This window comes from Microtus ochrogaster, chromosome 21 (genome assembly GCF_000317375.1).
Source record: "Microtus ochrogaster isolate Prairie Vole_2 chromosome 21, MicOch1.0, whole genome shotgun sequence".
In the NCBI taxonomy this organism is placed as follows: Eukaryota; Metazoa; Chordata; class Mammalia; order Rodentia; family Cricetidae; genus Microtus; species Microtus ochrogaster.
In genome coordinates this window covers 34,493,941-34,509,177 of record NC_022022.1, presented here as the reverse complement: position 1 = coordinate 34,509,177, position 15,237 = coordinate 34,493,941, and the positions used below count along the sequence as shown (strand labels likewise).

At 37.8% G+C, this 15,237-nt stretch overlaps 1 protein-coding gene across 1 annotated transcript; it reads right to left on the bottom strand.

The window, feature by feature from the left end:
* Nucleotides 1-5,248: 5,248 nt before the first annotated feature.
* On the bottom strand, nt 5,249-5,637 carry LOC101983159 (60S ribosomal protein L36a-like). Its single transcript, XM_005357357.1, has one exon. It carries the CDS (start codon nt 5,620-5,622, stop codon nt 5,302-5,304), a length of 321 nt encoding a protein of 106 aa, XP_005357414.1. The 5' UTR covers nt 5,623-5,637; the 3' UTR covers nt 5,249-5,301.
* Between the last annotated feature and the right edge of the window lie 9,600 nt (nt 5,638-15,237).

Here is a 15,237-nt window from a genome sequence, read left to right as displayed (position 1 = left end):
TCATCACCTACCCTTCTCGTGCGGCTGTGATGAACAGTGCACCTTCATCACCTACCCTTCTCGTGCAGCTGTGATGAACAGTGCACCGTCATCACCTACTGAACACCAGAAGATCATTTGCATTTCTACTGTGTAAGAAACGGGCATTTTAATGCTTCTAAACTGGACGTAACCTAGATTGTGGTCATTCACCATTGTCACATATGGTTAAATTTGCTTTTATTCATCAACTGAAAATTGTATCAAACTAGCTTCAGCACAGACATATATGTTTTATTTTTATTTTTTGTAACATATGGTAATATAATTTTGTATTAACCAGACTTAGAGTTGGGCTGGTAAATGCTACTGTCGTGTTAATCATTGATGCCAAGGAACATGAACCTGTCTCCTCAGAGTATTCTTATTTTTTCTATTACCACAGTGATAGGTTGTTTAGTGGCTGCTCTGCCAGTCAGGATCCCCGAGTGATAGCAACATTAGAAGGCCCCAGTCAAAGTTAATAAGAGAAAAAAAAAGCTGTAAAAATATTTATATGGTTGTCACATTATAATCTTGTTTGTCCTAACTGGTACAGATGCATTGCTTAAGGAGATATGTACATGTTTCAAAAAAGAAAATCATTTCCAATGAAAGTTTTCCCATTGTCTCCTACTGCTCCTAAATTCATTGTGTTTTTAATGTTTTTTAAAGTGTAAAAATCATTCCAGATTCATCGTATGTTTTTGTAATGTACAAACACATGTAGAATTTACTTGTAAATTATAATTCAAATAACTAATATAAATGGTAGACATTGTTTTTTAATATGTAATTCTGCCTAGTGTTTATCTCTATCATATTACATTATATGCAACACTGATAGCATATTAATTTGCTGTATAAAACATGCTTTGGGGGCTTTATGTTGCTTTCTTCTCCTTGCGTTTTCTTCTTTCTCAGTGCTTTTTTATACTTCCTTCTTCAGCTTCCCTTCCTTCCTTTCCCTCCTGGCTCTCTACCTCCCTCTGTTTCTTCCTCCCTCTTTCCCAACTTCCTGCCATCCCTTCCTTCTTTGTTTACTTCCTCAAGTTAGTTATAATATTTTCTGTGCTGCTTAAAGAATGGAAGATGAAACTGATGTTTAAGCAGCATTTTCATGTCTCTCCTGGAGCATACCTAAATGCTAACTACTCCTATAATAATAGTGTTCCCCTGTTATTATGGGTGCCATTTTGTGTATAAAGCAAACTCAGTGAAGCCATTACCTCAGCAGGTAACTGCACATCAGTGACAAACTTCAAAGTGGCCCAACTTGTCTATGCCCAAACAAGTATGAATACCAAGATGTGATTTTGCAAAAAGTGTGAGGTCATTCTTTGAGACATACAGCAGCCATTGTGCCACCACAAATGCTTTTTTGTTCTCAGCAGAAAACTTGACTCTAAGTGGAAGCTCACTCAGGCAAACTCGAATGCACGCATTCCAATACACCAAAGCAATTTCTATGTCACTAACCCTGAAAAATCACTCTATTGCTATTTTCTAGAAGTGCCTTTGATAGCATATGCATAATGTCACTGTCATAAAGTTATGCAATATACAACGTTGTCCCATTCACAATAACGCATTAAGACTTTTCATGCCGATCATTTGTCACGTAAGGCATTCCATTGCCCAGTGCTCACTGTTTTAAAGCCCGTAATAGAAAACCATGTGAATGTTTTAAAATAAGAGTGAAAAGGAAATGGGGCTATAGCTCAGCATTATGGCTTTTGTCTAGTCTCTTAATGTTTGTGTGTGAAGGATTACAAAAAGAATGAATGGGCATGTATTTATATGCAACCTCATATTTCCAGCATATTGTATTTCTAACCATGCTTGTAATTGACATTATGATTGTGTCTAGGTTTAATAATTTCAGTGTCTGCAATGGCACCCAATTCATTCTGACTTGAACACCAGGTCTGTGCGATGGCTGAGAGTCCTCTACGTAAGAATACAAAATGGCATAAAAGACAAATCTAAAACATACATAAAAATACTTAGTGATTATTAGCCTACTTAAGAAGCTGCAGAAAGTCTATGCAAATATCAAAAGAACACATTAAGAATGGCATGCTATGTTATGGCATGGATTATAGCCATAGCTCCACTAGGTCTGGCTGAACTTGAGAATGAAAGTTAAGACTCCAAAGGAGAAAACCAAGGAATATTTGCAAGAGGGAAAATAAAATGGCTGAAATATACTATATGAAAATTATAAACATGTTTTTAAATCCAAAATAATAATAAATAGTAAAATTATATACATTAGGCATTTTAGGAAGCTAGTTATTCCCTCTCATTGGTTTCCCATAGTATCCTTAACAAAAATAGCAAGTACAGATTAATATGAAAAAAGAATAATTTGTGGATAAATTTTGTTAAATAACTTCCATTCTAATCTGAAGTTTAACGTTCAGGACAATAATCTCACATTTCCTCAATAACTTTATGCATGACTGAGAGTTTCTAATATTCAATATTATAATTTAATAAAGATTTTATCATCTGAATTTTTATGGAAAAGCTATTATTTCCTTAAAAGATAAGATGTTAGTTAATAACATTACATAAAATTCTCTGGAAATTCATTTTCTGCTGTATTCAACAACTAGATTTCTTTATTAGTCTAACAACATTATTTCAGAATTTTCCATTCCAAATCATGGAAAGCTTTAAAAAGTTTTAGAGAAAAATGATACAAAATTAACTATTTTAAAGTTGAAATATAATTTGTTATTCAATGATTTATATTCCAATGTATTAGATACATTAAAACATGTATGAGCATATAGCTGAAGCTTATGTACTTGACTATTTCTGTAACTTAGTGATTTCCCAATAATAAAGGAAAGAAAAATATTAACAAGTAGTAATTATATTTCTGGAAGACTAAAATGAGCATCCTGAATTTATTAATTTTCTACCCTCCTGTTAAACTTTGCAATTAGATGGAGAAGGTCATAGGAAGACGCAAGGCACATTTGTAGGAGCAATCAAATCATGCTTAAATGCTTCCGTGGTGTTATCTTTCTTTATGGAGACCTCTGCTAACCCAGCTTCAGTCAGGAGACAAACTGGCTGCTCTTTCTCCTGTGATGCTTCCCCTCAGCCAGGCAGGCTGCAGTGTGCTGCGTGCGGGATATGATTCAGTGAGAGCTCCTTTGCCTTTTAAGCCAAATATCGTGATTACACGGTGATGGCGAGGGACACGATTGTGAACCATATTACGCGATGAAGAAGTAACTCAAATATTCCTAAATCATTAACATAAGAATAAACTAGATCAATATTAAACAATATAACTCTCTATGCTTTTAGAAAGATTAGCATCATAATAGTTATGAGTCTATTTTAAAAAGGGAGTTTATGAGGTTATGGGGTTTTATTTCTGTCACATATTTTATGAGTGAAGAGAATAAAAATAGGGGAATAAGAAGATGTCTTAATGCTGGAGAGGTGTTTTCTAGGCAGGTATGAATGTGAGGACCTCAGTAAAAGACTGTTGACAAACACACACACACACACACACACACACACGCACACACAAAGAATCAGAATAAAGAGGTATGTTTTATATAGTGTGAGTGTTCTCTTCAACAGTTCATTGGTTAGAATTTAATCTTATTGTGAGGAATTGGCAGTGGAAAATTAACAAATATGGGTTTAAGTAGAATGTTTAAGGTGTAGTTAGGATTAGGTAAAGCAATAAGTTGCAGTTCACTAAACTTGATTCTAGAGCAGGAACAGAGGACACATACACATTTGAACCCACATGCTTAAGAAGGCAAAAGTATGTTCCGCTTCAGTCTCTAAAACACATGCACACATACGCTACAGCAAATATACACATTCATGCATGCACATGGACATATATTTACTTGAACACAAAAATGCACACGTGTACACACATATCATGCAATACAACACAAAGAGTGCACATGCATACATGTGCATATGTGCACACATGCTCATGTATAAACCTGCAGTGCCACTTCTCCCACTCAAATTGATTTATCTCTAGACATGTCAACATAGGCTCCCAAAACAGACTAAAAGACTGTACTGGTTAGAAACCAATGTTATCTGGAGACACTGAAAACAAAATGAGTACTAAGAATATTTTCCCATAATTATTAAAAATACAACTTTAGACATTGGCCTTCTGTTTAATACTCTTAGATTAAATTTTGAAGAAGATTTTGCCCTAATTTCCTGTTGACAATTGTTAAATTACAAGCATTCACTTAATGGTGGTAAGGATAGTTGAGATACACCACATAGATTGCTCTAACAGGAATCTGAATCTGTGGCCTTCAGGTGACAGCACCAGTACGATTTCTCTCATGCAAACTTTTCTTTCAAGCCTTTCATTTATCTGTCATTTAAATATAAGGCACAAGATAGATGGGCACATTGTATTTCATATTTTATCACTTGTAAAACTATCGAAGAGATGAATTTTAAAATGCCTCAAAACCCAACTTCCCCCAAATCAGGTTTTAAAACATATATTTCTTCCTTTTTAAATTGACAGCTCAAAACAGCCCTAGATGAAATAAATGAATAGTAGGCAACTCTGTGGGAAGACAAAAGGTACATATCTGCAACAAACTGATGATTTGGGTTTAATATTCTTTTTCAGCAGCTAGCAAATTGATGTCAAACGCAATGACTTAAGACCATGTACTGGAAAGCTCAGACTAGGTTTTGACACCTATTTCTCAGTGTCTAATTGGCATACATCCAACAACTTTATCCACTAAGTAAGCATGTTTAGTTACCTCCAGATAGATTTTTACAACTAATTTACCTTTAAATGGTTCACTGGAAGTTAAAGTGCTTAAAATGCAACACTTTACAGACTCTGGTGAATGATTAATCATATTTGCTATGAAAAATGTTTAGGCTAAAATTACAGAGGCCATTCCCTATGGTATATAAGTTGTTTAAGTTTTCAATCATTTTTTTTTTATTTTTCTTGTTACAGAAACAATTATTTGAAGGTAATACCAGATCAAAATATTTCTCTTCCTCTCATGGTAGTGGATTATATTTCATCAAATTTATTTTTAGGACTAAAATAAAATTTTAAAACAAGTAATTTCATGGGCTTAAAACAAAGAACATAAAGTTGGAAGGAGAAAATGTTGATGGGGATGTAGAAAGAGTTGGGGGGTATAGGGTGCATTTGACTAAAGCATATTATTTTCGTATAAATAACTTTTTTTTTTGAGTGAAAGCTCATGATTTTATTGTCTTCATAACAAGGTCAGCTTAGAACTGGATCACTTGGCCCTTTCTCTTCTTATCACCACCCAGTTCAAAGTGCTTGCATCTCTTAATAGCCAGCATCCTCTTAGATCTGCAGTTGGGCTCCACACATCCCAGTCTCAGCACAATCTTCTTTGTAGTTTTTGCCTTTTTGCGGAAAATAGGCTTAGTCTGCCCACCATAGCCACTCTGTTTCCTGTCATAACGCCGCTTTCCCTGGGCATACAAAGAATCTTTGCCCTTCTTGTACTGGGTCACTTTGTGGGGTTGGTGTTTGCCACATTTCTTGCAGAATGTACGGCGGGTCTTAGGAACATTCACCATGTTGGCGGGTGCGATATCGGCCTCGTATAAATAACTTATGATTAGAGTTTTAAAATATCCTCAGCTTAAAATAAACTGTAGGATGTGTCTAAATTTCTGGCAGATCATTTTACTTAGCTCAGATTTTATCCAATGAAAATGGTTCCCTTTCAGTTTCTTATTGCTTCTCACAGTAATTACATCTGTCATGTTTCATAGGAATGGCCAGGATATATGAAAGGATGTTTGTTTAGGACATTTGAAATTCAGTCTTCAAACCTTAGCACTAAGAGTCAAATCAATATCACTTCAGAAAAATAGCAGTTATGGCATAAGTAGAGTTTGTTAGAAGACAGACAGAATTGACATCAGCAGATATTTATATAGCCTTTCTTTGGTTGTTCAGTATGCTAGATATAAACAAAAGAATTATTCCTCAATCTAGGTGATGTATCTATATAACAATGCTTCTCAAAGCTTGCTTCTGGAATCCATAACCCCAATTTACTTACACTCAGAAATTAGTTACATATACAAAGCCGTCAAGTTAGCATCTTTAACCAGAATACAGCCCTGTAGATGATGACAGTGCACGTTAAACCTCGAAATTACTATTTTATATGGTAACTTTACAGGTCGTTGCATTTTATATAGTTCACATTTGTATAAATTAAATTACACAAGAATTTAAACACATGTGGGAGCTTTGTTACTGCCCAGCACCTAGACAGGAAGCTTCCTGGAAGCCAGGATATTTACTGTTACACTTCAAATTTCCCAAAGACCTGCATAGCGAACATCACCTGCTATTCCACATTTGTTCTACTGAATATAACTTTTACTTTGTGACTTGATTTTTAGAGATGAGAACATTAACAAATGCACAAACATTAAATACTAATATAAATACCATAATCCAATGCTAAGCAGAAATAGTTTGTTTTCAAGTTTGGTTTTTTTAAGCATGTCTTGCCATTGCTATTCAAATTTAATGTTACATTTACAATGTGTATTAAAAGGCATTTTTTAAAAAAATAAATAAAAGGCATTTTTAAATGCTTGTCATAGTTACGTCATTGTTCATCACAGTTCCCATAAACTATATATGTGTAGTTTTCTTTATATAACAAACTGATAAGTCACAAAGTACATGAAGCTGTTGAAATGTTATCCAAGAAAGGGTCCAGTGTTGAATTAAGACATATTCACCAATACAATCTGTACTCAGAGGTGAGTTGTTGGGAATATGATTGGATTATGCGGGCTCTCAATTCATAAATGAATTAATTCACATTTTTGTGAATAATTTTTTTTGTTTGTGTATGTGTGTTTGTGTGTATTTCTGCATGTGACTCTCTGAGTACACATTCAGAAGTATGTTTGCTTGTGCCTGTGTACATTAAATAGGTCAGAAAGGTGTCAAGTCTTGACTTACTTCTATTCATCTCTGATTATTTAGCTGAGCCAGTCTTTTACTTGATTGTCCTGGAAGCCAGCAAGTTTCAGGGAACCTCCTATTTGTCATTCCCTGGGAGATGGAATTACTCACACTTGTATGGATACCTGACTTGTTTCATGAGTGATGACATCTGAACTCTAATTATTAGGGTTGCAATATAAGACCTCTGAACCATCAGACATTTCTATAGGCTTCACTTTACAGTTTGATACCATTAGAAGATCATCGCAATGTTAAGAAATAGTTTGAAGTAATAAGGGTACATTACTTCAAAGGGTATTTCTTGTCCCATGCCTGCTTCTTGTTCTCTCTTATTTTTCTTACCAGCTTTCTTATTGAATCATACTGTTCCATAAAAGTATGATGTGCTGTCTTACCACAGGCTCAGAAAATATCATAAACGAGTCTACCTGGAATCCAAGCCCCTGATTAGGAACTTAAATAAGCATTTTCTCCTTTAAAATGTTTCTGTCAACTCTCTCTAGCAGTGTTGCAGAATAAAGAGTTACCCAGAAATGGGGCCATTACTGTGTCCATTTGACAATTCCATTCTTGAACATTAGAAACTGGTTGACAGGAAGAATTTAGAGAAGTTTAGATAGGGCTGGAAAGGTGGTTGAGTGGTTAAGTGTGCACCCTGTTCTTTCAGAGTACTCAAGCTTACTGCCTAGTTCCCACAGGGGAAGGCTAACAACTGCCTTCATTCCAGTTGTACAGGAATACAACACCTTTGGCTTCCATGGGCACCTGCATGCACGTGCACATACTCACACATGCATCGGCACATACACACTTCATTAAAAATAAGTCTTCAAAAATAAATGTGTGGAGGAGGCTAGAGAAATCTTGGAAAAGTACTAGTAAAACTCAGTGAGTGGGTGATTTCTATATGAGTACTGAATGCTGCCTGGAAGGGGGATCTAAACAATGCATCAGAGGGTTCAGGAGGATTGAGGGCTTTGTTCTAACAGAGAGCTTTCGTGCTACCCTGTAAAAGTGAATTTCTCTATACTTCCACCATTTCCTTAGACTCTGGGAGAGGCTCCATTTAGAGTACTCGACTAATCTATCAGATGGCATTTTAAGACAGCCCAGCATTCCAGTTATAGTCTAGATATTGCTGGTACCCCTAGTCAAGCTTTTAGTGCAAGTTGAGAGCAAACTCAGGTAGAAAACTTACAGTTTTATCAGAATAATACATATAAAGAAAAGTATCACTGGTAAAAAGGCATAGGACATTTAAAATTCATTAAGTAGTTTTAATACAAACAGTAACCATGGGCGATTGTCAGTCATTTGAAAAATTGTACTTTTAGACAAAGTCCCAGTGTTCCTTATTCTCACAGGTCCATCTAAGTAGGTACTTTCCCCCCATCTGAACGAATATTCAGGAACACAGAGGCGGCTGGACCTACGGGAACAATGGCACAAAGATCAGCTATAGTCTGAGCTAATGTCATGGCTCACAAGAATATATTTGATACTAATTTTTAAGTATCAGAATACAAAATTGATTGGTTATTCAAGGTTTTCATCTAGAATCCAGCCTGTTGTTGGATCAGAATCCCAGTATGCAGCCACTGATAGTGTGCTCGTGTGAAGCATTGAAATTGATGTCAAAGATAGGAGATGAGTGCATGGGGGAGCAGGATGGTCGAGGCAGAAGAGGGATATAATGGGAGAACAATGAAAGAGAGATATTGATTAAGAGAGCCACTATGGAGTTAGGAAGATATCTGGTGCTGGGGAAATTCCCAAGAATCCACAAGCATGACCCAAGTGAAGGCTCTTAGCAATAGTGGAGAGGGAGTCCAGCTGTCTTCCCTTGTAATAAGATTGGTGAATAACCCAACTATAATTATAGAGCCCTCGTCCAGGAAATGGCAGAACCAGATGCACAACCAAGTACCAGGCAGAGCTCCAGGGATCCAATCAAAGAGAGGGAGGAGGGAGTATATGATCAAGGGAGGTCAAGATCATGAGGGAGAAATCTTCAGAGGCAGCTGAATCTAGCTTGTGAAAACTCAGGAACTCTAGACCAACAGCTGTGGAGGTTTGATGGGACCAAAGTAGGCCCTCCACAAAGTAGTGATGGAGCTTGGACTATCTGAGGAGCCCCTAGAAATAGAACCAGAATCTATCCCTGGTGCATGAGCTCGTTGTTGGAGTCCATTCCCTATGGTGGGATGCCATACTCAGCCTTACTGTAGTGGAGAGGGGCTTGGTCCTGCCCCAACTTAATGTGCCCGACTTTGTTGACTTCCCTCTGGAGCCTTTACCCGTTGGAAGGAGTGGATGGGAGGTGGGCTGGGGGGAAGGCAGGAGAGGAGGTGTGGCAGGGAGAGAACTGTGGATGGAGTGTAAAAGGAAATTTAAAAAATTAAAAAAGATGTAATAAAGACCTCAGGAGGTTAAGTGGATCAGGTGTGTGTGTGTGTGTGTGTGTGTGTGTGTGTGTGTGTTTGTGTGTAAAATAAAGTTAGATGGAGCAAAAGAAAATAGCCTGTGAAGGTCCTACAGACTGTAAGCAAAATGACTATTTGAGCGTGACTTCCAGAGTAGTTAGAGATCATAACCAGACACCATTGTGCTCCCTTGCCCGATGCTCCACATGGGTCTGTAGGATTTAAAACATGCCTTCTGGGCTTTGGTCTTACTTGGATCCAATCCTTCCTTACATTTCTCCTATATTTCCTTTCAGAGTGGGAGTATTTATTCTTTGCCATTATATCTTGGAATTATGCAACATTTTTTTTCTTTTACATACATTCATAATAAGAGTTTGCCTTTGGTTTTAGAGGGAACTGGGTTTGAATATTTGATTGTATTAGAACTGTTAAAACTGTGGAAACTTATGCAAATAGATTTAAGTATGATTTGTGTTATTAAATAGAAATGATGCTTTTGCATTCAGGAGAACCATGTTTTGGCTTATGTGTGAAGTTTACCCCACCAAAGACTTTTATCAGTTTTTAGGAAACAGTGATCAGAGGTAAAGGACTTTAGGCCAAGACTGGATCAAGAGAGCACAGTTTAATCTATCAGAGGATTCATCCATGTGGTCGCACCCTTACTTTCTCTGTGTCTACTTTCTGGACACAATGATAAACAGGGCTTTCCCACTACACCCATTCACAGTGATGCACTGTCTTACGATAGGCCCATAAATGTGGAATCATTTTAACATAGCCTGAAACCGCGGCCTCACTGAACCAAATCCATTCCTTAACCCTTTAATTTGTATTGTTGGGAGTTCTGCCATAATAGTGAAAAGTCTGACTGAGATACCAAATAGACAACGTTTTTATGTGCACACATTTTTAAAGCATTTTTATGTCAATTATCTCATTTGATTAAATTACAGGTACAAAACATCTTAAATATTTTATAATATGAAAACTTGTTTGGGAGAAAAAGGAAATTACCAAAACAGGGAGATTATTGTTTTAAACTCTGTTTCTTACACAATTACATGAATTTCATTCTCTAAGTTAATTAAAAACCATGTTAAAATAACTTTGAAATTCTTTTCTCAGGTTCCCTGTTCATTTTTGCCTCTTTGTTTTTCCTGATTTTGATAATAGTGTTTATGGAAGGGTTTAGAGCCCTTGCTCTGATAACCAAGGGCTACTGTCTGCTGATTTCTTTTAAGAATTTACAGGTTAAAAAATAGTCACTTCATAATTAAGTGAAATTATTTATAAGATGTGACATCTTTTTTGCTATTACTTGCAAGCTAAGGAATTAAGCTGACACAGAGGTCCACAACTCATATGTAAAATACTTAAATATTATATAATTTCTAAGTTCTAATTACTTAGAAAGTCTGAGTTCTTTCTAAATGTGGTTGTATTCCTATTGCTTCATCCTTGGCTTAACCCAGGTATGTGCAACTAGACATAGACCTTGATATCAGTTCAGAGTTTGCATAGCTTCCTCCTGGCCAACAGTGAGATCTTGAACCACACAAGTGATTCTTCTGAAAAGAAACATAAAGGGCCCTAAAAACCGATTTAGAGTGACTGTAAATTGAAGGTACAAAGCTAAGTAGTGTGGTCTTTATGACAATGTGTAGCTTTCCAAGAATCTCAATGGGTCCTAGGTGCCTTACTCAAATGTAAAGGAAGGATACTAATAAAAACATTCTTCTTACGTGCATGACAAGCTGGGCATGATTTTTATTCGTCTGTCATCAAGAGTGAAAGAAGACTCAGAGGTGGGGCCTTCTATTTGTCCTTCCTTGATTCCTTGAACTTTCCCAATGAGATTTCACCTTTGTTTTTTCAGGCAAAGGTTTTCAAATTCTTCCCCATAGCATTTCCCAAGGTGGACTAAGATCTGCCCTCTAATCACTGACACCACCCTTTCCCTTCATTCTTTCTTTCTTATTCTAACTGTGTGATCCTAAGAAAGAAATCGGGTTGCCAGGGTAACAAGTACGGAGAATGGGCACGTCTGTCATCACAACAAACTCCTCTTCAGTGAACCTCAGGAAACTGGCGTATTGGAACCACTCATCATGACATGAATCCTTTACCCACTTCTGTCTTTGTTTAGCATCCTGCTTTGTTTAGCATCTAGGTTTAGCAACCTAGAATAATTGTATTGCTGATTTTTCTTTGAACGTGTTTGTTTCTGTTATTTTTTTGTGAATGAATAATCAATGAGCACTTTTATTTCAAAAAGATAATCTACCATGCTCTAGAATTTAATTAAAATCTGTAAGTACATTAGCTGATGAAATTCTTTTCTTTTTTTATTAATTTTTTTTAATTAAAAATTTCCGTATCCTCTCCGCCTCCCTGTTCCCTCCCTCTCCCCTCACTCCCCATGCCCCACTCCCCTCCCCTTCCCTCTCCAGTCCAAAGAGCAGTCAGGGTTCCCTGCCCTGTGGGCAGTCCAAGGTCCTCCCCCCTCCATCCAGGTCTAGGAAGGTGAGCATCCAAACCGGCTAGGCTCCCACAAAGCCAGTACATGCAGTAGGGTCAAAACTCAGTGCCATTGTCCTTGGCTTCTCAGCAGCCCTAATTGTCCACCATATTCAGTGAGTCCAGTTTTATCCCATGCACTTTCAGGCCCAGTCCAGCTGGCCTTGATGATCTCCTAATAGATCAGCCCCAAAATCTCAGTGGGTGGGTGCCCCCCTCGCGGTCTTGAATTCCTTGCTCATGTTCTCCCTCCTTCTGTTCCTCATTTGGACCTAGGGCCTGGCGGTGGTGGTGCACGCCTTTAATCCCAGCACTCGGGAGGCAGAGGCAGGCGGATCTCTGTGAGTTCGAGACCAGCCTGGTCTACAGGAGCTGTTCCAGGACAGGCTCCAAAGCCACAGAGAAACCCTGTCTCGAAAAACCAAAAAAAAAAAAAAAAAAAATCATTTGGACCTTGGGAGCTCAGTCCATTGCTCAAATATGGGTCCCTGTCTCTATCTCCATCCATCGCCAGATGAAGGTTCTATGGTGATATGCAATATATTCGTTAGTATGGCTATAGGATTGGGCCATTTCAGGATCTCTCTCCTCAGCTGCCCAAGGACCTAGTTGGGTACATCTCTCTGAACCCCTGGGAACCCCTCTAAAGTCAAAGCTCTTGCAGCCCCTAAAATGGCTCCCTTAATTAAGATATATACTTCCCTGCTCCCATATCCATCCTTCCATTATTCCAACCATCCCATTCCCCCAAGTTCTCCCTATCCTCCCCTTCTCACTTTTCTCTCCCCATCTCCCTTTTCCCTCATCCCACCCCACCCCCCCCCAGTTCCCAAATTTTTGCCCAGCAATCTTGACTACTTCAAATATCCAGGAGGATAACTATATGTTTTTCTTTAGGTTCACCTTCTTATTTAGCTTCTCTAGGATCGCGAATTACAAGCTCAATGTCCTATATTTATGGCTAAAAACCAATTATGAGTGAGTACATCCCCTGTTCATCTTTTTGGGTATGGGTTACCTCACTCAGGATAATGTTTTCTATTTCTATCCATTTGAATGCAAATTTCAAGAAGTCATTGTTTTTTACCATTGAGTAGTACTCTAATATGTATATATTCCACACTTTCTTCATCCATTCTTCCATGGAAGGGCATCTAGGTTGGTTCCAGGTTCTGGCTATTACAAATAATGCTGCTATGAACATAGTTGAACAAATATTAGTATGATAGGGCATCTCTTGGGTATATTCCCAAGAGTGGTATTGCTGGGTCCTGGGGTAGGTTGATCCCAAATTTCCTGAGAAACCGCCACATTGCTTTCCATAGTGGTTGCACAAAGTTGCATTTCCACCAGCAATGGATGAGTGTACCCCTTACTCAACATCCTCTCAGGCAAAGGCTATTGTTGGTGTTTTTGATTTTAGCCATGCTGACAGGTATAAGATGGTATCTCAAAGTTGTTTTGATTTGCATTTCCCTGATCACTACGGAGGTTGAGCATGACCTTAAGTGTCTTTTGGCCATTTGAACTTCTGTTGAGAATTCTCTGTTCAGTTCAGTGCCTCATTTTTTAATTGGGTTAATTAGCATTTTAAAGTCTAGTTTCTTGAGTTCTTTATATATTTTGTCTGATGTGGGGTTGGTGAAGATCTTCTCTCATTCAGTAGCTTGCCTTTTTGTCTTAATGACTGTGTCCTTTGCATTACAGAAACTTCTCAGTTTCAGGAGGTCCCATTTTATTCATTGATGCTCTTGTCTGTGCTACTGGGGTTATACGTAGGAATTGGTCTCCTGTGCCCATGTGTTGCAGACTACTTCCCACTTTTTCTTCTATCAGTTTCAGTGTGGTCAGATTTATATTGAAGTCTTTAATCCATCTGGACTTGAGTTTCTAATCATTTATCATAGATATATTAGTATTTACTCACTGTGACCCAGAGAGTAATTTTAGTTTAGCAGTAACACTAATTTTGTTTACTAATACAAAAGCCCTTCTTTAATAGCACCATGGAGGCTTAAATACCCAGCAGTCAATGGCCAACAGGTGAAAATCCCATCCTCTGATCCTCTAGGCAAGGCACAGCTTTTAATAACTTCAATTAGAAGGTTCTAGCAGGGAAGAGCAGCTGAAGGCCAGGACTCCAATTGGTCCCAACACTTAACTAGCAGAAAATATGTTTAAAGTATACTTTGATAAAGAACTGTTTCTAAAATATACAGAAAGCTAATAGCCAGCAATCCAAATTAATATCTCCTATGGAAATACTGGCAGATATTTCACAAAAAAAATTATGCGGGGTTACTTAGTTTTTCCCTCATATTAGAGACCTGCACCTTTTCTTATTTGGTTTATTATTCTTTCCCTGATGCGTCGAATCATGTATGTTTACCGTGCATACAAAAACACTGATTTTTTTTTTCCTGTCTCACCTGGGGATTTACCCTTTACTCAGAGCTAAATCCTAATGCTCTATCTGCTCTGTTCTCCAACTTCTCTTAGTAATACCCCCTGAGAGCCATCTCCCATACCCGTGGTAGCTAAATTGCACACAGGTGTCTTTTCAGGACCATCTTCTAACTTGACTCTTTCCAAGAAGCATCATGTTTATTTCCACCTCATTTCAGTGGAAGCAATTTCCAGCCTTCAAACCAGCAATTTTTCTCTGGTGCTGAATCTTCATACATTTTCTCTCTGCGAGGAAGAAGGGCAGTGATACTGAGTTTAGAAACTGCCCTCTGGGCTAAGATGTTTACAAATTGGTGTTAGTGCAAAACAGAACACAGAAGAGTGGCAAAAAAAAATGCCAGAATAGAAGGAGAAACTAAGCCAGTGAACAGAGAAGAAAACAAATTCATATCCAGGAAGTCAGACTATAGAGCAATTAATGAAGAAATAAGCTCAGCTAGAGAAAAGGAGTCAGGATCTCACATCTGCATTACATTCCTGCTGGCTTCATCATTAAGGCTTCAGCATCTCCTAGATCTTCTGTTAACAACTAAGTAGTTCAAGATTCTGTTACTAATTCCTAAAAGTTGAAGTATTATTTCAGTACAATGGATGTTCAGTCTTGTGTATTAAAAAAATCATAAATCCAAGCCGGGCGTTGGTGGCGCACACCTTTAATCCCAGCACTCGGGAGGCAGAGGCATTCGGATCTCTATGAGTTCGAGACCAGCCTGGTCTACAGAGCTAGTTCCAGGACAGGCTCCAAAACCACAGAGAAACCCTGTCTCAAAAAAACAAAAAAAA

Coding starts and splice junctions, on each gene's coding strand:
- LOC101983159 (XM_005357357.1), bottom strand. CDS start 5,622: ATGGTGAATGTTCCTAAGACCCGCCGTACATTCTGCAAGAAATGTGGC.